Source organism: Pseudophryne corroboree, chromosome 3 (assembly GCF_028390025.1).
Source record: "Pseudophryne corroboree isolate aPseCor3 chromosome 3, aPseCor3.hap2, whole genome shotgun sequence".
Classification (NCBI taxonomy): domain Eukaryota; kingdom Metazoa; phylum Chordata; class Amphibia; order Anura; family Myobatrachidae; genus Pseudophryne; species Pseudophryne corroboree.
The window spans coordinates 228772949-228796023 of NC_086446.1; the positions used below are offsets into that span (position 1 = coordinate 228772949).

At 45.7% G+C, this 23075-nt stretch overlaps 1 protein-coding gene across 6 annotated transcripts in view; it reads left to right on the forward strand.

The window, feature by feature from the left end:
• Positions 1 to 23075, forward strand: part of LOC135055160 (adenosine deaminase-like) — a 233970-nt gene that overhangs the window by 49399 nt on the left and 161496 nt on the right. For 5 of the 6 annotated variants that reach the window (XM_063958873.1, XM_063958870.1, XM_063958871.1 and 2 more), the window contains exon 2: positions 7766 to 7827. The exons of the other annotated variant lie outside the window; for it this stretch is intronic. Coding sequence is in view for 4 of the 5 variants with exons in the window: in XM_063958870.1 (XP_063814940.1) it covers positions 7766 to 7827 (62 nt within the window). In the remaining variant the exon portion in view is untranslated. The remainder of the gene's footprint in view (positions 1 to 7765; positions 7828 to 23075) is intronic. 6 annotated transcript variants of the gene reach the window in all.

Here is a 23075-nt window from a genome sequence, read left to right on the forward strand (position 1 = left end):
CGTACTGCTATATATACTGGTGGTCACTGTCAGCAAACTGCAAAACTAAAATGCACCACAGGTATAGAATCTAGATGGATAGTATACTTGACGACACAGAGGTAGGTAGATCAGTGGCCTTCCATACCGTACTGCTATATATACTGGTGGTCACTGTCAGCAAACTGCAAAACTAAAATGCACCACACGTATAGAATTTAGATGGATAGTATACTTAATGACGACACAGAGGTAGGTACAGCAGTGGCCTTCCGTACCGTACTACTATATATAGTATACTGGTGGTCACTGTGTCAGCAAACTGCAAAACTAAAATGCACCACAGGTATAGAATGTAGATGGATAGTATACTTAATGACGACACAGAGGTAGGTACAGCAGTGGCCTTCCATACCATACTGCTATATATAGTATACTGGTGGTCACTGTGTCAGCAAACTGCAAAACTAAAATGCACCACAGGTATAGAATGTAGATGGATAGTATACTGAATGACGACACAGAGGTAGGTACAGCAGTGGCCTTCCGTACCGTACTGCTATATATAGTATACTGGTGGTCACTGTGTCAGCAAACTGCAAAACTAAAATGCACCACAGGTATAGAATGTAGATGGATAGTATACTTAATGACGACACAGAGGTAGGTACAGCAGTGGCCTTCCGTACCGTACTGCTATATATAGTATACTGGTGGTCACTGTGTCAGCAAACTGCAAAACTAAAATGCACCACAGGTATAGAATGTAGATGGATAGTATACTTAATGACGACACAGAGGTAGGTACAGCAGTGGCCTTCCGTACCGTACTGCTATATATAGTATACTGGTGGTCACTGTGTCAGCAAACTGCAAAACTAAAATGCACCACAGGTATAGAATGTAGATGGATAGTATACTTAATGACGACACAGAGGTAGGTACAGCAGTGGCCTACTGTACCGTAATGCTATATATTATATACTGGTGGTCACTGGTCAGCAAAACTCTGCACTGTACTCCTATATAATATTATACTGGTGGTCCCCAGTCCCCACAACAAAGCAGCACACTGAGCACAGATATGGAGTGTTTTTCAGGCAGACAACGTATACTGGTGGTCACTGTCAGCAAAAATCTGCACTGTACTCCTGCTATATAATACAGCTGCTCCCCAGTCCCCACAATTAAGCAGTGTGAGCACAGATATATGCAGCACACTGAGCACAGATATGGAGTGTTTTTTTCAGGCAGAGAACGGATAACTGGTGGTCACTGATCAGCAAAACTCTGCACTGTACTCCTCCTATATTATACAGCTGCTCCCCAGCCCTCCCCACAATTAAGCAATAATGCACAATCAAGTTCAACAATAACGGAGAGGACGCCAGCCACGTCCTCTCCCTAACATTTCCAATGCAAGAGTGAAAATGGCGGCGACGCGCGGCTGCTTATATAGAATCCGAATCTCGCGAGAATCCGACAGCGGGATGATGACATTCGGGCGCGCTCGGGTTAACCGAGCCATACGGGAGAATCCGAGTATGGCTCGGACCCGTGTAAAAAGGGTGAAGTTCGGGGGGGTTCGGTTTCCGAGAAACCGAACCCGCTCATCACTAGTAATATAGTAATATAATATAAAATCCAGAACAAGTCAGCACTTAATTTTGGTGGTAACACAGTACCTAGGTGCCTTTGCTGCATGCAGTAGTCGTCCAATTTAGGGGGTGTTCGCAGAGCGCATGCGCTTAGTTATTTTACTCAACAGTTAGGTATTTTACTCACGGCATTACGAGGAATTTTCTTCGTTCTGGTGATCGGAGTGTGATTGACAGGAAGTGGGTGTTTCTGGGCGGAAACTGACCGTTTTATGGGTGTGTGTGAAAAAACGCTGCCGTTTCTGGGAAAAACGCGGGAGTGGCTGGAGAAACGGGGGAGTATCTGGGCGAATGCTGGCTGTGTTTGTTACGTCAAACCAGGAACGAAACTGACTGAACTGATCGCAGTGGCAGAGTAAGTGTCGAGCTACTCAGAAACTGCTAAGAAATTTATATTCGCAATTTTGAGAATCTTTCGTTCGCAATTCTGCTAAGCTAAGATTCACTCCCAGTAGGCGGCGGTTTAGCGTGTGCAATGCTGCTAAAAGCAGCTTGCGAGCGAACAACTCGGAATGAGGGCCATGGTTTTGCCCAACTGCTAACAAAATTCCTGCTGCGATCAACTTGGAATTACCCCCTTAGTCAGAACTCGCAGTCCAAAACTAAGCACGGCATTCCAGGATTTGGTAAAGCAAATTCTGGAGTGCCGTGCTTAGTTTTGGACCGTGAGTTCTGACTAAATTGGACAACTACTGTATGTATGTATATTAGTGATGAGCGGGTTCGGTTCGTCGGAATCCGAACCCCCCCGAACTTCACCCTTTTTACACGGGTCCGAGGCAGACTCGGATCCTCCCGCCTTGCTCGGTTAACCCGAGCGCGCCCGAACGTCATCATCCCGCGGTCGGATTCTCGCGAGATTCGTATTCTATATAAGGAGCCGCGCGTCGCCGCCATTTTTCACTCGTGCATTGGAAATGATAGTGAAAGGACGTGGCTGGCGTCCTCTCAGTTTTATTCAGGTGGCTGCAAATATCTGTGCTCACTGCTTTATTGTGGGGACTGGGGACCAGCAGTATTATATAGGAGGAGTACAGTGCAGAGTTTTGCTGACCAGTGACCAACCGTATTATACGTTCTCTGCTGCGTTTCAGAGCGGCATGAATTTGCCTGCTATATTCACTGCAAAATGTTGAAATCACTTGTTAAAATGGAAAATAGTTAATAGTTATATGTAACAGGATCAGGATCACTCGTACTGATGGACCACTATTTTAGTTAGATAAGGAGAGAGTCGAGGGAACCATTAATTAAGAGAGCCACACAGATATGCAGCAGGAGAAATGTGTATGGACGCCGTTAGCAATGAGCCCCTGTGAACCAATACGATACATGCCACATACGTATCAATAGCCGCTATAGTGAGGTGCTGACGGCCAGAGCCGGCCCTAACCAATATGATGCCCTAGGCAAGATTTTGGCTGGTGCCCCCTAGCACCGCCGCTAGTTCTGCAGGAGATGCCTGGCATGAGTCAGATGGCAGCTCTGCTAACGTCGGGCGCCTTTTGTTTAGGAAAATGCATCTTATTTGCATTATTATGTGGCTAGGACACACAAGCAGCTTCTGCTGATTAAAATGATATGCAGCATGCCTATATTCTGTGTGTGACTGCGGCTGTATCTGCATATGAAATGCTACATTACAGTGATTTCCAGGAATACACTGCAACGTAGCATTTCGTATGCAGATACAGTCGCAGTCACACACAGAACATAGGCATGCCGCATATCATTTTAATCAGCAGAAGCTGCTGGTGCCCCTAAGCATACCAAATGCCCTAGGCATTTGCCTAGTTTGCCTATACCTAAGGCCGGCTCTGCTGACGGCGATCTAAACACACATGCAATAGAAGCAATACATGTATACAAGTACTAATACTCACAGTATTGAATTTAGGAGAATCAGTACAGACCACATTTAAACAGCTGTTACAGTGATATGCTGATTAAACTACACACGGCTGCATGAATGTATGCAGATATAACACATCATACATGTTTCAGTGGTCCTGTGCCTTTACTCTGTGAGAAACACATGAGAAATTAATTATATTATCAATAGCGCATGAGACAGTATATGTACGAATTGATAGCTATACACCATTAAACCATCAATTAGTCGCTACGGGCATATGATAATGGTGATTCAAACATATACACAATAGAAACAATTGTATGATAATATGCACTGACACTCACAGTGAATCAGTGCAATATAGGCTACATTCGTACTAAACAACTGCTGTAGAGACACGCTGGTGGTGGTTCAATTGTGCAGAAACAGCTGCACGATTAATAGAGACACAATTCATTATATAGGTCTCAGTGATCTTTTGCTTCTATTTTGTGAGATACATAGGAGAAATTAATCATATTATAAATACCGCACCAGACATGTGGCACATGATAATAACACGGCATATGTGTAAAATTATAGCCATATGCTACCAAATACTGTGGTAACTCTCTATTCTTAGTGGCTCCTTATCAACAATACAGTGGGATTAAACTGTTAGTGACACGTTTGTGAAGCTGAATACAAGCACATTATATATACCAACCTGTCCCACTTTACAACAGTTACAGTGCAGTGCCAATGTAAAAGGGAACTGCAACATTGTATGGTCCAATTTGTCACAGTGTGTTTTCTTTTAACAACTCAGCCTGGTAATGTTAACATGCAAGTAATAATCCTGTATGAGAAATCACAGGACGGGGGTATCAAATGGTACTGTATTAAAAGTGCATTTCTTTTTTGTAACAAATCAGTAACAATGTGGAAAGGAGACTTGAATGTATTATACCTAAATTAAGGTCAGATAGAAATACAGGGAACTCTTTATTCCACACAAGCCCCCTTTCAGGCTCTCTACTTAGAGACATATTACTTGAAAAATTGCAAGTAATTATAGTAATCATTTGGACTCCTGTCTATTTATATTGGGAATTTTCAGACTGTTACGAGTGGTCCGGATCCTTAGAATAACAATACTACCATAAATGGAAATACAACAAGTGACACACAGTGAATATTTTTAATAAGATATGACATCTCTTTATTAATAAAGTATTTTTTCACATATATTTCACATCAATTTTAATTGATTATTATTAAAAGTTAAATTTTAGATTGATTAATCTTTTTCTCCTTTTGTGCGCCAACCAAGAGACAATCTTTTCTATATTTTTTTTGTGTCTATATCTGTGCTCACACTGCTTTATTGTGGGGACTGGGGACCAGCAGTATTATATAGGAGGAGTACAGTGCAGAGTTTTGCTGACCAGTGACCAACCGTATTATACGTTCTCTGCCTGAAAAACGCTCCATATCTGTGCTCAGTGTGCTGCATATATCTGTGCTCACACTGCTTTATTGTGGGGACTGGGGACCAGCAGTATTATATAGGAGGAGTACAGTGCAGAGTTTTGCTGACCAGTGACCACCAGTATTATACGTTCTCTGCCTGAAAAACGCTCCATATCTGTGCTCAGTGTGCTGCATATATCTGTGCTCACACTGCTTTATTGTGGGGACTGGGGACCAGCAGTATTATATAGGAGGAGTACAGTGCAGAGTTTTGCTGACCAGTGACCACCAGTATTATACGTTCTCTGCCTGAAAAATGCTCCATATCTGTGCTCAGTGTGCTGCATATATCTGTGCTCACACTGCTTTATTGTGGGGACTGGGGACCAGCAGTATTATATAGAAGGAGTACAGTGCAGAGTTTTGCTGACCAGTGACCACCAGTATTATACGTTCTCTGCCTGAAAAACGCTCCATATCTGTGCTGCATTGTAGTATATAGTAGGAGTACAGTGCATAACTTTGCTGACCACCAGTATATAATATATAGCAGTACGGTACAGAAGGCCACTGCTCTACCTACCTCTGTGTCGTCAAGTATACTATCCATCCATACCTGTGGTGCATTTCAGTTTTGCACAGTTTGCTGACCACCAGTATATAATATATAGCAGTACGGTACAGAAGGCCACTGCTCTACCTACCTCTGTGTCGTCAAGTATACTATCTATCCATACCTGTGGTGCATTTCAGTTTTGCACAGTTTGCTGACCACCAGTATATAATATATAGCAGTACGGTACAGTAGGCCACTGCTCTACCTACCTCTGTGTCGTCAAGTATACTATCCATCCATACCTGTGGTGCATTTCAGTTTTGCACAGTTTGCTGACCACCAATATATAGTATATAGCAGTACGGTACAGAAGGCCACTGCTCTACCTACCTCTGTGTCGTCAAGTATACTATCCATCCACACCTGTGGTGCATTTCAGTTGTGTGCAGTATATACAGTAGTAGGCCATTGCTATTGATACTGGCATATAATTCCACACATTAAAAAATGGAGAACAAAAATGTGGAGGGTAAAATAGGGAAAGATCAAGATCCACTTCCACCTCGTGCTGAAGCTGCTGCCACTAGTTATGGCCGAGACGATGAAATGCCATCAACATCGTCTGCCAAGGCCGATGCCCAATGTCATAGTAGAGAGCATGTAAAATCCAAAACACAAAAGTTCAGTAAAATGACCCAAAAATCAAAATTAAAAGCGTCTGAGGAGAAGCGTAAACTTGCCAATATGCCATTTATGACACGGAGTGGCAAGGAACGGCTGAGGCCCTGGCCTATGTTCATGGCTAGTGGTTCAGATTCACATGAGGATGGCAGCACTCATCCTCTCGCTAGAAAACTGCAGTGCCACTCCTAGATGGGCCAGGTGTTTGTATCGGCCACTTGGGTCGCTTAGCTTAGCCATCCAGCGACCTTGGTGCACCTCTTTTTTTCTTTGCATCATGTGCTGTTTGGGGACTATTCTTTAAATCTGCCATCCTGTCTGACACTGCAGTGCCACTCCTAGATGGGCCAGGTGTTTGTGTCGGCCACTTGTGTCGCTTAGCTTAGTCACACAGCTACCTCATTGCGCCTCTTTTTTTCTTTGCATCATGTGCTGTTTGGGGACTATTTTTTTGAAGTGCCATCCTGCCTGACACTGCAGTGACACTCCTAGATGGGCCAGGTGTTTGTGTCGGCCACTTGTGTCGCTTAGCTTAGCCATCCAACGACCTTGGTGCACCTCTTTTTTTCTTTGCATCATGTGCTTTTTGGGGACTATTTTTTTGACTGACACTGCAGTGCCACTCCTAGATGGGCCAGGTGTTTGTGTCGGCCACTTGGGTCGCTTAGCTTAGTCATCCAGCGACCTCGGTGTAAATTTTAGGACTAAAAATAATATTGTGAGGTGTGAGGTGTTCAGAATAGACTGAAAATGAGTGGAAATTATGGTATTGAGGATAATAATACAATGGGATCAAAATGACCCCCAAATTCTATGATTTAAGCTGTTTTTGAGGGTTTTTTGTAAAAAAACACCCGAATCCAAAACACACCCGAATCCGACCAAAAAATTTCAGGGAGGTTTTGCCAAAACGTGTCCGAATCCAAAACACGGCCGCGGAACCGAATCCAAAACCAAAACACAAAACTCGAAAAATGTCCGGTGCACATCACTAATATATATAATCACTACACCTACATACATCACTAATATATATATATATATATGTACATATATACACTTAGAGATGTATAAACAACTAGAGATGTGTGTGTGTGTCTGTGTGGATAGATAGATAGATAAATAGATAGATAGATAGATACTAGATAGATAGATAGATAGATAGATAGATAGATTAAAACAATACCTTCCTCCAGGACGAGGATCAGGCACTGGGCTGAGTATGAGGAAGCAGCATGGAATGGAGGGTCTGTAGCAGCTGCCAAGACACACAGTGACAGCCAGCTCAGGAGCCAAGTGCTGGAGGGGCGGTGCTAAAATCGCGGGACGCGGCAGTGGCTCCTTTACATAACAAAAAAAAAATTGGTTTGTCAGGGGGGGTTTCTGGGTACCCCCCCCTGCCTGCGCTAGTGGCAAACACAACCAAGCAAAGCACCACTACATCAACACGAGCGTCTTTTAGTGATATCTGCTTCACTATTAAGATAGTTAATTCAAAAGGCCGAAAGTATCTCTTGGATATGATTGCAAGCATAACACACTTGGGTTAAATGTTAATTTTTTTTTTTTTTTCCATTTGTGCAGGTGGAGCTTCATATCCACTTGGATGCGAGCATTAAACCTGAAACTATCCTGTTCTATGCTAGGTAAGAAATCCTCAGTTTTGTGTAAGAGTAAAATCAATGAGTGATGTATAGGGGAGAATAAAAGAATCATGCCAGAATTACTAGACCACCTTTCCTTTTCATTCGATATCAGCAGAACAGGATAAATAATGTACTGTATATAAGCATGGTAGAAATTACTGGTATTTTATTAGCAGAATTTACTTAGGGCCTAATTCAAAGTTGATCGCAGCAGCAAATTTGTTAGCAGTTGGGCAAAACCATGGGGGGTCATTCCGACCCGATCACACGCTGCAGTTGTTCGCAGCGCAGCGATCGGGTCTGAACTGCGCATGCCCCGGCACCGCAGTGCGCCGGCGCATGCCAGACGGCCGAAGGCCGTCATTGCCTAGCGATCGTCTCTGCCTGATTGACAGGCAGATGCGGTCGCTGGGTGGGTGGGGGCGGCACGGCGGCGTTTGGCCGGCGTTTTAGGACGCGGTCCGGCCAATGCAGGTGTGACCGGACCGTGTGGGGGGCGGGCCGCAGCGGCTGTGTGACTTTACACGCAGCCGCTTCAGCCCAGGGCAGCGACGAGTAACTCCCGGCCAGCCGCAGGATTTGCGTTGGCCAGGAGTTACTCTACAAGTACAAAAGCTTCGCCACTGTGCGATGCTTTTGTACTTGTGTGTGTGTGTGGTGGGGGACAGCCTGACATGACTAGCCCTGTGCTGGGCGCCCCCCCCACATGTCAGTGTAAGTGATCGTAGCTGTGCTAAATTTAGCACAGCTGCGATCAGGTCGGAAGACCCCCATGTGCACTGCAGGGGGGGCAGATATAACATGTGCAGAGAGAGTTAGATTTGGGTGGGGTGTGTTCAAACTGAAATCTAAATTGCAGTGTAAAAATAAAGCAGCCAGTATTTACCCTGCACAGAAACAATATAACTCATCCAAATCTACGCCTTCGACGCGATATCGGGCCCGATTTCCCTTGAAGCTCACCTTGAGATAAATCGCGTCGAAAGTGCATTTTTTGTGCATTCGATGCGCATACAATCCTGCGATTCAACTCATGTCCCTTACGACCGGAAATCAGGTGGTATCGGATGATCGAATGCGAGCGCATCGCATGCTGGCCAATAGCACACCAGATATATCTGCAAGATTTCTAAAAATGTAAATAGAGGGCTGGCCTATCTGGGGGATATATAAACTAGAGATGAGCGGGTTCGGTTTCTCTGAATCCGAACCCGCCCGAACTTCATGTTTTCTTTCACGGGTCCGAGCGACTCGGATCTTCCCGCCTTGCTCGGTTAACCCGAGCGCGCCCGAACGTCATCATGAGGCTGTCGGATTCTCGCGAGACTCGGATTCTATATAAGGAGCCGCGCGTCGCCGCCATTTTCACACGTGCATTGAGATTGATAGGGAGAGGACGTGGCTGGCGTCCTCTCCCTTTAGATTAGGAGAGAGAGAGAGAGATTGACCTGAGGCTGATACTGTAGAAGAGAGTGCAGAGTTTAGTGACTGACCACAGTGACCACCAGCAGTGCAGTTGTTTTATTTAATATATCCGTTCTCTGCCTGAAAAAAACGGTACACACAGTGACTCAGTCACATACCATATCTGTGTGCACTGCTCAGCCCAGTGTGCTGCATGCCTGCATCATCTATGTATATATTATATATCTGACTGTGCTCAGCTCACACAGCTTATAATTGTGGGGGAGACTGGGGAGCACTGCAGTGCCAGTTATAGGTTATAGCAGGAGCCAGGAGTACAAGACAGTCACATACCATATCTGTGTGCACTGCTCAGCCCAGTGTGCTGCATCATCTATGTATATATTATATATCTGACTGTGCTCAGCTCACACAGCTTATAATTGTGGGGGAGACTGGGGAGCACTGCAGTGCCAGTTATAGGTTATAGCAGGAGCCAGGAGTACATATTATATTAAAATTAAACAGTGCACACTTTTGCTGCAGGAGTGCCACTGCCAGTGTGACTGACCAGTGACCTGACCACACTGACCACCAGTATAGTTAGTAGTATACTATATTGTGATTGCCTGAAAAAGTTAAACACTCGTCGTGTGACTTCACTTGTGTGGTGTTTTTTTTTTAATTCTATAAAAAACTCATTCTGCTGACAGACAGTGTCCAGCAGGTCCGTCATTATATAATATATATACCTGTCCGGCTGCAGTAGTGATATATATATATTTTTTATATCATTATTTATCATCCAGTCGCAGCAGACACAGTACGGTAGTTCACGGCTGTAGCTACCTCTGTGTCGGCACTCGGCAGTCCATCCATAATTGTATACCACCTACCCGTGGTTTTTTTTCTTTCTTCTTTATACATACATACTACTACATCTCTTTATCAACCAGTCTATATTAGCAGCAGACACAGTACAGTACGGTAGTTCACGGCTGTGGCTACCTCTGTGTCGGCACTCGGCAGTCCGTCCATAATTGTATTCCACCTAACCGTGGTTTTTTTTTCTTTCTTCTTTATACATACATACTACGACATCTCTTTATCAACCAGTCTATATTAGCAGCAGACACAGTACAGTACGGTAGTTCACGGCTGTGGCTACCTCTGTGTCGGCACTCGGCAGTCCGTCCATAATTGTATACCACCTAACCGTGTTTTTTTTTTCTTTCTTCTTCATACATACATACTACGACATCTCTTTATCAACCAGTCTATATTAGCAGCAGACACAGTACGGTAGTTCACGGCTGTAGCTACCTCTGTGTCGGACTCGGCAGTCCGTCCATAATTGTACACTAGTATCCATCCATCTCCATTGTTTACCTGAGGTGCCTTTTAGTTGTGCCTATTAAAATATGGAGAACAAAAATGTTGAGGTTCCAAAATTAGGGAAAGATCAAGATCCACTTCCACCTCGTGCTGAAGCTGCTGCCACTAGTCATGGCCGAGACGATGAAATGCCAGCAACGTCGTCTGCCAAGGCCGATGCCCAATGTCATAGTACAGAGCATGTCAAATCCAAAACACCAAATATCAGTAAAAAAAGGACTCCAAAACCTAAAATAAAATTGTCGGAGGAGAAGCGTAAACTTGCCAATATGCCATTTACCACACGGAGTGGCAAGGAACGGCTGAGGCCCTGGCCTATGTTCATGGCTAGTGGTTCAGCTTCACATGAGGATGGAGGCACTCAGCCTCTCGCTAGAAAAATGAAAAGACTCAAGCTGGCAAAAGCAGTAGCACCGCAAAGAACTGTGCGTTCTTCGAAATCCCAAATCCACAAGGAGAGTCCAATTGTGTCGGTTGCGATGCCTGACCATCCCAACACTGGACGTGAAGAGCATGCGCCTTCCACCATTTGCACGCCCCCTGCAAGTGCTGGAAGGAGCACCCGCAGTCCAGTTCCTGATAGTCAGATTGAAGATGTCAGTGTTGAAGTACACCAGGATGAGGAGGATATGGGTGTTGCTGGCGCTGGGGAGGAAATTGACAAGGAGGATTCTGATGGTGAGGTGGTTTGTTTAAGTCAGGCACCCGGGGAGACACCTGTTGTCCGTGGGAGGAATATGGCCGTTGACATGCCTGGTGAAAATACCAAAAAAATCAGCTCTTCGGTGTGGAACTATTTCAACAGAAATGCGGACAACAGGTGTCAAGCCGTGTGTTCCCTTTGTCAAGCTGTAATAAGTAGGGGTAAGGACGTTAACCACCTCGGAACATCCTCCCTTATACGTCACCTGCAGCGCATTCATAATAAGTCAGTGACAAGTTCAAAAACTTTGGGTGACAGCGGAAGCAGTCCACTGACCAGTAAATCCCTTCCTCTTGTAACCAAGCTCACACAAACCACCCCACCAACTCCCTCAGTGTCAATTTCCTCCTTCCCCAGGAATGCCAATAGTCCTGCAGGCCATGTCACTGGCAATTCTGACGAGTCCTCTCCTGCCTGGGATTCCTCCGATGCATCCTTGCGTGTAACGCCTACTGCTGCTGGCGCTGCTGTTGTTGCTGCTGGGAGTCGATGGTCATTCCAGAGGGGAAGTCATAAGCCCACTTGTACTACTTCCACCAAGCAATTGACTGTTCAACAGTCCTTTGCGAGGAAGATGAAATATCACAGCAGTCATCCTGCTGCAAAGCGGATAACTGAGGCCTTGACAACTATGTTGGTGTTAGACGTGCGTCCGGTATCCGCCGTTAGTTCACAGGGAACTAGACAATTTATTGAGGCAGTGTGCCCCCGTTACCAAATACCATCTAGGTTCCACTTCTCTAGGCAGGCGATACCGAAAATGTACACAGACCTCAGAAAAAGACTCACCAGTGTCCTAAAAAATGCAGTTGTACCCAATGTCCACTTAACCACGGACATGTGGACAAGTGGAGCAGGGCAGGGTCAGGACTATATGACTGTGACAGCCCACTGGGTAGATGTATGGACTCCCGCCGCAAGAACAGCAGCGGCGGCACCAGTAGCAGCATCTCGCAAACGCCAACTCTTTCCTAGGCAGGCTACGCTTTGTATCACCGGTTTCCAGAATACGCACACAGCTGAAAACCTCTTACGGCAACTGAGGAAGATCATCGCGGAATGGCTTACCCCAATTGGACTCTCCTGTGGATTTGTGGCATCGGACAACGCCAGCAATATTGTGTGTGCATTAAATATGGGCAAATTCCAGCACGTCCCATGTTTTGCACATACCTTGAATTTGGTGGTGCAGAATTATTTAAAAAACGACAGGGGCGTGCAAGAGATGCTGTCGGTGGCCAGAAAAATTGCGGGACACTTTCGGCGTACAGGCACCACGTACAGAAGACTGGAGCACCACCAAAAACTACTGAACCTGCCCTGCCATCATCTGAAGCAAGAAGTGGTAACGAGGTGGAATTCAACCCTCTATATGCTTCAGAGGTTGGAGGAGCAGCAAAAGGCCATTCAAGCCTATACAATTGAGCACGATATAGGAGGTGGAATGCACCTGTCTCAAGCGCAGTGGAGAATGATTTCAACGTTGTGCAAGGTTCTGATGCCCTTTGAACTTGCCACACGTGAAGTCAGTTCAGACACTGCCAGCCTGAGTCAGGTCATTCCCCTCATCAGGCTTTTGCAGAAGAAGCTGGAGACACTGAAGGAGGAGCTAACACGGAGCGATTCCGCTAGGCATGTGGGACTTGTGGATGGAGCCCTTAATTCGCTTAACAAGGATTCACGGGTGGTCAATCTGTTGAAATCAGAGCACTACATTTTGGCCACCGTGCTCGATCCTAGATTTAAAGCCTACCTTGGATCTCTCTTTCCGGCAGACACAAGTCTGCTGGGGTTGAAAGACCTGCTGGTGAGAAAATTGTCAAGTCAAGCGGAACGCGACCTGTCAACATCTCCTCCTTCACATTCTCCCGCAACTGGGGGTGCGAGGAAAAGGCTCAGAATTCCGAGCCCACCCGCTGGCGGTGATGCAGGGCAGTCTGGAGCGACTGCTGATGCTGACATCTGGTCCGGACTGAAGGACCTGACAACGATTACGGACATGTCGTCTACTGTCACTGCATATGATTCTCTCACCATTGAAAGAATGGTGGAGGATTATATGAGTGACCGCATCCAAGTAGGCACGTCACACAGTCCATACTTATACTGGCAGGAAAAAGAGGCAATTTGGAGGCCATTGCACAAACTGGCTTTATTCTACCTAAGTTGCCCTCCCACAAGTGTGTACTCCGAAAGAGTGTTTAGTGCCGCCGCTCACCTTGTCAGCAATCGGCGTACGAGGTTACATCCAGAAAATGTGGAGAAGATGATGTTCATTAAAATGAATTATAATCAATTCCTCCGCGGAGACATTGACCAGCAGCAATTGCCTCCACAAAGTACACAGGGAGCTGAGATGGTGGATTCCAGTGGGGACGAATTGATAATCTGTGAGGAGGGGGATGTACACGGTGATATATCGGAGGGTGATGATGAGGTGGACATCTTGCCTCTGTAGAGCCAGTTTGTGCAAGGAGAGATTAATTGCTTCTTTTTTGGGGGGGGTCCAAACCAACCCGTCATATCAGTCACAGTCGTGTGGCAGACCCTGTCACTGAAATGATGGTTTGGTTAAAGTGTGCATGTCCTGTTTTGTTTATACAACATAAGGGTGGGTGGGAGGGCCCAAGGACAATTCCATCTTGCACCTCTTTTTTCTTTTATTTTTCTTTGCGTCATGTGCTGTTTGGGGAGGGTTTTTTGGAAGGGACATCCTGCGTGACACTGCAGTGCCACTCCTAAATGGGCCCGGTGTTTGTGTCGGCCACTAGGGTCGCTAATCTTACTCACACAGTCAGCTACCTCATTGCGCCTCTTTTTTTCTTTGCGTCATGTGCTGATTGTCGAGGGTTTTTTGGAAGGGACATCCTGCGTGACACTGCAGTGCCACTCCTAAATGGGCCCGGTGTTTGTGTCGGCCACTAGGGTCGCTAATCTTACTCACACAGTCAGCTACCTCATTGCGCCTCTTTTTTTCTTTGCGTCATGTGCTGATTGGGGAGGGTTTTTTGGAAGGGACATCCTGCGTGACACTGCAGTGCCACTCCTAAATGGGCCCGGTGTTTGTGTCGGCCACTAGGGTCGCTAATCTTACTCACACAGTCAGCTACCTCATTGCGCCTCTTTTTTTCTTTGCGTCATGTGCTGATTGGGGAGGGTTTTTTGGAAGGGACATCCTGCGTGACACTGCAGTGCCACTCCTAAATGGGCCCGGTGTTTGTGTCGGCCACTAGGGTCGCTAATCTTACTCACACAGTCAGCTACCTCATTGCGCCTCTTTTTTTCTTTGCGTCATGTGCTGATTGGGGAGGGTTTTTTGGAAGGGACATCCTGCGTGACACTGCAGTGCCACTCCTAAATGGGCCCGGTGTTTGTGTCGGCCACTAGGGTCGCTAATCTTACTCACACAGTCAGCTACCTCATTGCGCCTCTTTTTTTCTTTGCGTCATGTGCTGATTGGGGAGGGTTTTTTGGAAGGGACATCCTGCGTGACACTGCAGTGCCACTCCTAAATGGGCCCGGTGTTTGTGTCGGCCACTAGGGTCGCTAATCTTACTCACACAGTCAGCTACCTCATTGCGCCTCTTTTTTTCTTTGCGTCATGTGCTGATTGGGGAGGTTTTTTTGGAAGGGACATCCTGCGTGACACTGCAGTGCCACTCCTAAATGGGCCCGGTGTTTGTGTCGGCCACTAGGGTCGCTAATCTTACTCACACAGTCAGCTACCTCATTGCGCCTCTTTTTTTCTTTGCGTCATGTGCTGATTGGGGAGGTTTTTTTGGAAGGGACATCCTGCGTGACACTGCAGTGCCACTCCTAAATGGGCCCGGTGTTTGTGTCGGCCACTAGGGTCGCTAATCTTACTCACACAGTCAGCTACCTCATTGCGCCTCTTTTTTTCTTTGCGTCATGTGCTGATTGGTGAAGGTTTTTTGGAAGGGACATCCTGCATGACACTGCAGTGCCACTCCTAGATGGGCCAGGTGTTTGTGTCGGCCACTAGTGTCGCTTAGCTTAGTCATCCAGCGACCTTGGTGCAAATTTTAGGACTAAAAATAATATTGTGAGGTGTGAGGTATTCAGAATAGACTGAAAATGAGTGGAAATTATGGTTTTTGAGGTTAATAATAATATGGGATCAAAATGACCCCCAAATTCTATGATTTAAGCTGTTTTTTAGGGTTTTAAAAAAAAAACACCCGAATCCAAAACACACCCGAATCCGACAAAAAAAATTCGGTGAGGTTTTGCCAAAACGCTGTCGAACCCAAAACACGGCCGCGGAACCGAACCCAAAACCAAAACACAAAACCCGAAAAATTTCAGGCGCTCATCTCTAATATAAACATGCAGCCATTTTAAGTCTGTGTACTTCTGTTTGCTTTGTGACTAGAGAAGTTTGGTTTATACTGCTGCTCGTTCCACATTGCTAGCTACCATGCACTGCTTTGTTCTGCTTGCATTACAAAGTGTTTCTATTTCTATACTGCTGTGTGTGTGTGTGTGTAAAGATGGATTCTGCTCGTTATCAGGCTCTCATGTGCTACTCTGTGCTGAAGATGAGGGGAGACAGGGAGAGGGCCCAGCAAAAGCGGAGGAAGAGATCTTGCTGGTCCAAGGACTGGCTGCTTAAGCGGCCTACTCACTCCTATATGCCCCTTCTGGATGAGATCAGGGACAACAATCCGGATGACTACCGCAACTTCTTGCGCATGTGCACCATTACATTTATGAAATTATTAAAAAATGCTATATATAGCAACAAATGTGGTGCATTCTGATACTATACCATTGAGTGGCACCGCAGCCAGGGGCACAATGCACACATGCAACTTGGGGTAGGAAGATGGGTCACCGGTACCATCAACCTGCACCAAGTTGCATGTGTACATTGTGCCCCTGGTAGCGGTGCCACTCAATGCCGTAGTAACACAATGCACCACATCTGTTGCTATATATAGCAAGGGCAGCATTTACATTTGTGAAAATGTAAAAAAAATGCCATATATATCAAAATATAACTTTTTATAAATATGCAGCCAACATGGTTAAACTTTTTCAAACAATATCTTTATGGTAGCATCTGGTGCAGTATGAAAAATGATGGTAGTGGCCAGGGGCTGACTGGCAACTTTCAGCCTGGGGGGCAAGTCCAGAGCACTGGCCCATAAGTAACGGCGCCATCTTAAATTTAAAAAAAATATATATTTATTAATAGAAGAAAATTAGGCCTGGTGTAAATTTTCCCAAAGATACTTTTTGATAATATTGTAAATTTGTCAGTGCGGCAGCGGCTTCAGCAGAGCTGTGTAGTGTCGGGGTGGCCAGCCAGTCAGTTGCAAAGAGCCAGAAAAGGTCTGTAGTCAAGGTTAAGAGTAGAGATGTGCACCGGAAATTTTTCGGGTTTTGTGTTTTGGTTTTGGATTCGGTTCCGCAGCCATGTTTTGGATTCGGACGCGTTTTTGCAAAACCTCCCTTAAAATTTTTTGTCGGATTCAGGTGTGTTTTGGATTTGGGTGTTTTTTTTTAATAACCCCTCAAAAACAGCTTAAATCATAGAATTTCAGGGTAATTTTGATCCTATAGTATTATTAACCTCAATAACCATAATTTACACTCATTTCCTGTCTATTCTGAACACCTCACACCTCACAATATTATTTTTAGTGCTAAAATTTGCACCGAGGTTGCTGGATGACTAAGCTAAGCGACTCAAGTGGCCGCCACAAACACCTGGCCCATCTAGGAGTGGCACTGCAGTGTCAGACAGGATGGCACTTAAAAAAATTGGGCCCAAACAGTACATGATGCAAAGAAAAGAGAAAATGAGGTGCACTGTGGTCGCTAGATGGCTAAGCTAAGCGACACAAACACCTCAATATCACAGGAATTATTTGTTCTAATCAATGGTATTATTGGTCCAAATCACTGGAAGAAAATTACAAAATCATAGGAATTATTCGTTCTAATCAATGGTATTATTGGTCCAAATCACTGGAAGAAAATAACAAAATCACTGGAATTATTTGGCAAGATCACTGTAATTAATAATTATAAATCACTGATATTAATTGGTAAAATCTCGCTATCACCTGCCTAGTGAAGTGGAATCTAGATGGGATTTTGTACCGGGGACACAATAACTTCATCAATTGTCTAAATTCCAATGCACTAATGGCGGAAATTGGGCACATCTAACAGGACTGATTATACTGATCACTGATGATACTACGGAGAACTGACACTGAGCAACGAGAACAGCACTAGACTATTGTACTGTAGTATACTGGTCCCCGCAATGCAGCAAAGATATTGAGCACTGATCCGGAGAATAGAACTGAGTCTGACACGGAGCTGCAAGATACAGCAATGGCCTACTGTACTGGACTACTATATACTGGTGGTCACCACAATGCTGCACTGTACTACTATATATTGGTCACAACAAAGCAGCACAGATATGGATACTAGAAGTGACACGGAGCTGCAAGATACAGCAATGGCCTACTGTACTGTACAACTATATACTGTTGGTCACCAAAATGCTGCACTGTACTACTATATATACTGCTCACAACAATGCAGCACAGATATGGATACTTGCAGTGACACGGAGCTGCAAGATACAGTAATGGCCTACTGTACTATACAACTATATACTGTTGGTCACCAAAATGCTGCACTTTACTACTATATATATTGCTCACAAAAATGCAGCACAGATATGGAATGGATACTTGCAGTGACACGGAGCTGCAAGATACAGCAATCGTCTACTGTACTGTACAACTATATACTGTTGGTCACCAAAATGCTGCACTTTACTACTATATATACTGCTCACAAAAATGCAGCACAGATATGGAATGGATACTTGCAGTGACACAGAGCTGCAAGATACAGCAATCGTCTACTGTACTGTACAACTATATACTGTTGGTCACCAAAATGCTGCACTTTACTACTATATATACTGCTCACAAAAATGCAGCACAGATATGGAATGGATACTTGCAGTGACACGGAGCTGCAAGATACAGCAATGGCCTACTGTTCTGTACAACTATATACTGTTGGTCTCCAAAATGCAGCACACTGAGCACAGATATTTGCAGCACACTGAGCACAGATATTTAGCTTTTCAGGCAGAGAACGTAGATATTTGCAGCACACTGAGCACAGATATTTGCAGCACACTGAGCACAGATATTTGCAGCACACTGAGCACAAATATGGAGCTTTTCAGGCAGAGAACGTAGCCACTTCCTCTCCGTTCAATCTCCAATGCACGAGTAAAAAAGGCGGCGACGCACGGCTCTTTATATAGAATATGAATCTCGCGAGAATCCGACAGCGGGATGATGACGTTCGGCCGCGTTCAGGTTAACCGAGCAAGGTGGGAAGATCCGAGGCTGCCTCGGACCCGTGTAAAATAGGTGAAGTTCGGGGGGGTTCGGATCTCGACGATCCGAACCCGCTTATCTCTAGTTAAGAGCCACATCATGCACGCGCCGAAGGCGTGCAAGCAAAAATTGGGGCGTGGCATAGTTGTCACAAAGCCACACCCCATTATTATGCGCACACCTTTCGGTTTGACATTTGTAGGAGTATGACCTTGTGTCATAACCCAATTTTTAGTAATGTTGTACAGTGTCACATACAAATAAAGCCCCTGTACAGTGCCACATACATATAAAACCACCAAAAAATGGGTGTTTCCACAGTGCCAAATACATATATGCCCCCAAATTGTCAGATACATATATGTCCCCACAGTGCCAGATACATATATGTCCCCACAGTGCCAGATACATATATTCCTCCACAGTGCCAGATACATATATTCCTGCACAGTGCCAGATCCTGCATATATTCCTCCACAGTGCCAGATCCTGCATATATTCCTCCACAGTGCCAGATACATATATTCCTGCACAGTGCCAGATCCTGCACAGTGCCAGATACATATATGCCCCCACAGTGCCAGATATTTATATGTCCCCATAGTGCCAGATATGCCCTCACTGCCAGATACACATCTCCCCAGTGCCAGATATGCCCCCACTGCCAGATACACATCTCCCCAGTGCCAGATATGCCCCCAGTGTAAGATACACATGTCCCCCCAGTGCCAGATATGCCCCCAGTGCCAGACATGCCCCCAGTGCCAGATACACATGTCCCCCCAGTGCCAGATATGCCCACAGTGCCAGATACACATGTCCCCCCAGTGTCAGATATGCCCCCAGTGCCAAATATGCCCCCAGTGCCCGATATGCCCCCACTGCTAGCTAGAAGTCTCCCCAGTGCCAGATATGCCCCCACTGCCAGCTACACGTCTCTTCAGTGCCAGATATGCCCCCAGTGCCAGATACATGTGCCCCCCAGTGTCAGATATGCCCCCAGTGCCAGAAACACATGTCCCCCAGTGCCAGATATGCCCCCAGTGCCAGAAACACATGTCCCCCCAGTGCTAGATATGCTCCCAGTGCCAGATACCCGTCCCCCCAGTGCCAGATATACCCCCAGTGTAAGATACACATGACCCCACACTGCGCCCCCCAAGTGCTGCTCACTGCCATGCTGCTGCTCTGCTCAGTCTGCTGCTTGTGAGGGGAGGAGAGTTCAGCGTACGCCTCTCCTGCCCCTCAGTCTCCACTCTCCAGCAGCGTTGATTCTCTCTAATTAGGTGCCGGTCCGTGAGCCAGTCAGAGTTCGGGGACCGGCAGCTAAGACACCAGATTGGCTGCCAGTCCACGAGCTCTGATTGGCTCATGGGCCGGTGCCGGGCACTGCAGGCTAGGGCAGCGGGAGGTGCCGCGGGAGCTTACAAGCCGCATGCGGAGATAGAAAGAGCCACATGCGGCTCGAGAGCCACGTGTTGGCCACCGCTGGTGTAGTGGAAGGTGGAAGCCGGCCCGTGACCCTTGGCAGTAGCATGGCCCGGGGGGCACATGGCACCCTGCCCCCCAGGCCAGCCCGCCTCTGGTAGTGGCACATGATTTCAGACTGTACCATGAGGAAGAGTGCTTGTGGGTGACTGAACAAACAGAAGAGAGAGACTGCCTATAACCACCTGGTGGAGTAGTTAAAGACCACCTTCTTAGCAGATACTGTGGCCTGGGTCTGGAAAAATATTGCAAATTTACGGACTGTCAATACACACATGAAGGTAGGTGCAGATTGAGGTTCCACCGGAACCAACAACCTGCCCCTAGCAGCATGTGTGTATTGTGCGCCTGAAAGCGGTGCCACTCTTAACCATGGTTTTCATGATGCAGCATATGTGCATCATTACATTTATGAAATGATAAAAAAAAATACTATATATAACATCAAATGTAGTTCATTTTGATACTACGGCGTTGAGTGGCACTGCAGCCAGGGGCACAATGCACACATGCAACTTGGGGTAGGAAGATGGGTCCCCGGTTCCATCAACCTGCACCAAGTTGCATGTGTACATTGTGCCCCTGGCTCCGGAGCCACTCAACACCGTAGTATCAGAATGCACCACATCTGTTGCAATATACAGTAAAAGTGCATGAATACACTTGTGAACCCCCCAAAAAAAATTGTGTGGATATATATCAAAACATACAGATGTGTCCTGATATATTGTTGCTGCGTACCGCATAGCAGGCGCCATGCAACTCGCGCCAGCTCCTTGCGCTATAACTCCCGTAATAAGTTGCGTTGTAAATGTGACGTCACGTTATAATTGTAGCGTTCATTCTACTTTCTGTCCACCAGATGTCGCTTTTCCTAAACTCTACAGCGCAAGCCTCAAATAGCCAACGGACCCTTCATAGCGCCGCCTGCTGATTGGCTGACATTTATTGTGACAATGACGAACCATTAATCACTTCCCTTTATATGGGAATTATTTCGGACTAGCTTTGTGTTTCAGTCACTACCAGATGGTCTCCAGCCACACTGCCGTTCGATCACACTAGCTATGGATATTGTCGTTACAGTGTGTACAAATTGCCGGGGGGCTTATTTCGGACTTTTTTTTTTAAGTACTCAGGTACAACACATCACATATACACCCGGAGGGCCTGCCTATAATGTGGTCGGCTGTGGACTTACGAGAACAGCGTCCGCCTGCAATGCTTGCACTCGTGGGTTTGATGCCCATTTGTGCTTGATCACTGTTAGGGACAGTGTTAATGTTGTGGCCAATTCGTTCACCATTTTTTTTTTGTATTTAGATATTCTTTTTTAATACAATAAAGTATTTTGGGGTATTGCTACTTCTCGTTATATAAAAAAAGTCCGCTTCTACTAAATACAAGGCCATGATGCTGCCCTGTTCACTCAATTCATCTAGTCGTTACGTTGTGTAGAAAATGATGGATAACATTAGCATAAGCAGCAATCCTACTGTATTTCGGACTACTGTAGCTTTGTGTTTCTTTTGTTTCAACCCAGTGCAACTGGGTACCTACAGTATCTCATGAATGCACAGTATGACTACCAGATGTTCTCCAGGCACACTGCCGCCCGATCATGCTAGCTATGGATATTGTCGTTACAGTGTGTACAAATTGCAGGATCACATTAGCGTAAGCAGCTACATTTTTTTTAAAAGCACCAAGATACAACACATGACATATACACCCGGAGGGCCCACCTTTACCATGGTCGGCTGTGGCCTAATTAGAACATCGGCCGCCTGCAATGCTTGAAGACATGGGTTCGAAACAGAGTTCGTCACCCATTTATTATTTTATTTTAATTTATTTATTTATTCTTTTTTAAAGTTATTTGGTGTTTTAAGTTTCTACTTCTCGTTATATAAAAAAAGTCTGCAACTGCTAAATACAAGGCCACGCTGCAGCCCCGTTCACGCTATTCATCTAGTCGTTACGTTGTGTACAAAATGATGGATAATATTAGCATAAGCAGCAATCCTATTTCGGACTAGCTTTGTGTCTCTGTTGTTTCAAATGGGCAGAAATATTGAATGCAAAGTGCAACTGGGTACCTACAGTATCTCATGAATGCACAGAATGACTACCAGGTGGTCTCCAGGCACACTGCCGCCCGATCACGCTAGCTCTGGATATTGTCGTTATGTTCTGTACAAATTGCCGGGTAGCATTAGCATAAACACTCCATGTTAACTTGCTATCAAATACTGTATGACAAAGGAGGACATTATTTTCCAAATTCTGATACAGGTGCATTTGCATTGTGTTCGACCAATAGCAGGGCAGACCCACCGGCAATGCACACAATGGCAATTAGCAGCATTGTCTAAGGTGTCAGCCGCTAAGAGCTCACACAAATGAGTCTTCCTTTTTGATAATTGGTATTACAGACTTGGTGGCACTGCAGACAGAGTGGCCACACACTTTATAGACACCTCATACTGTATAAAGCCACTTTGTAGACACAAGAAGCTTTTTCTCAGTAGTTCAGTGCATGGTGGGAAGAAGATAATAGAAATATCGTTAGTACAGTAGTAGGATTCGTATGTTTGCAACATGTCACAGCAATGCCTAACAAACCTAACAAAGTGTTTCTCGAATCTGACGTTTCAGATACAGCCTACAGTACAGTACAGTATACTGTAGATGTCTGGAATTGAGTACTGTCAGGCAGGGCATTATTCACGTTATGCTACACAGTAGTACCATGGGCGTCTGTAGAGAGGAGGGGACCTGTGTGCAGACTCCATGTTTGGGCTCCCTCCTCTCTCGTAGCTGTCACCACTGCTGCTAGCACTCTGAGTGCCAGA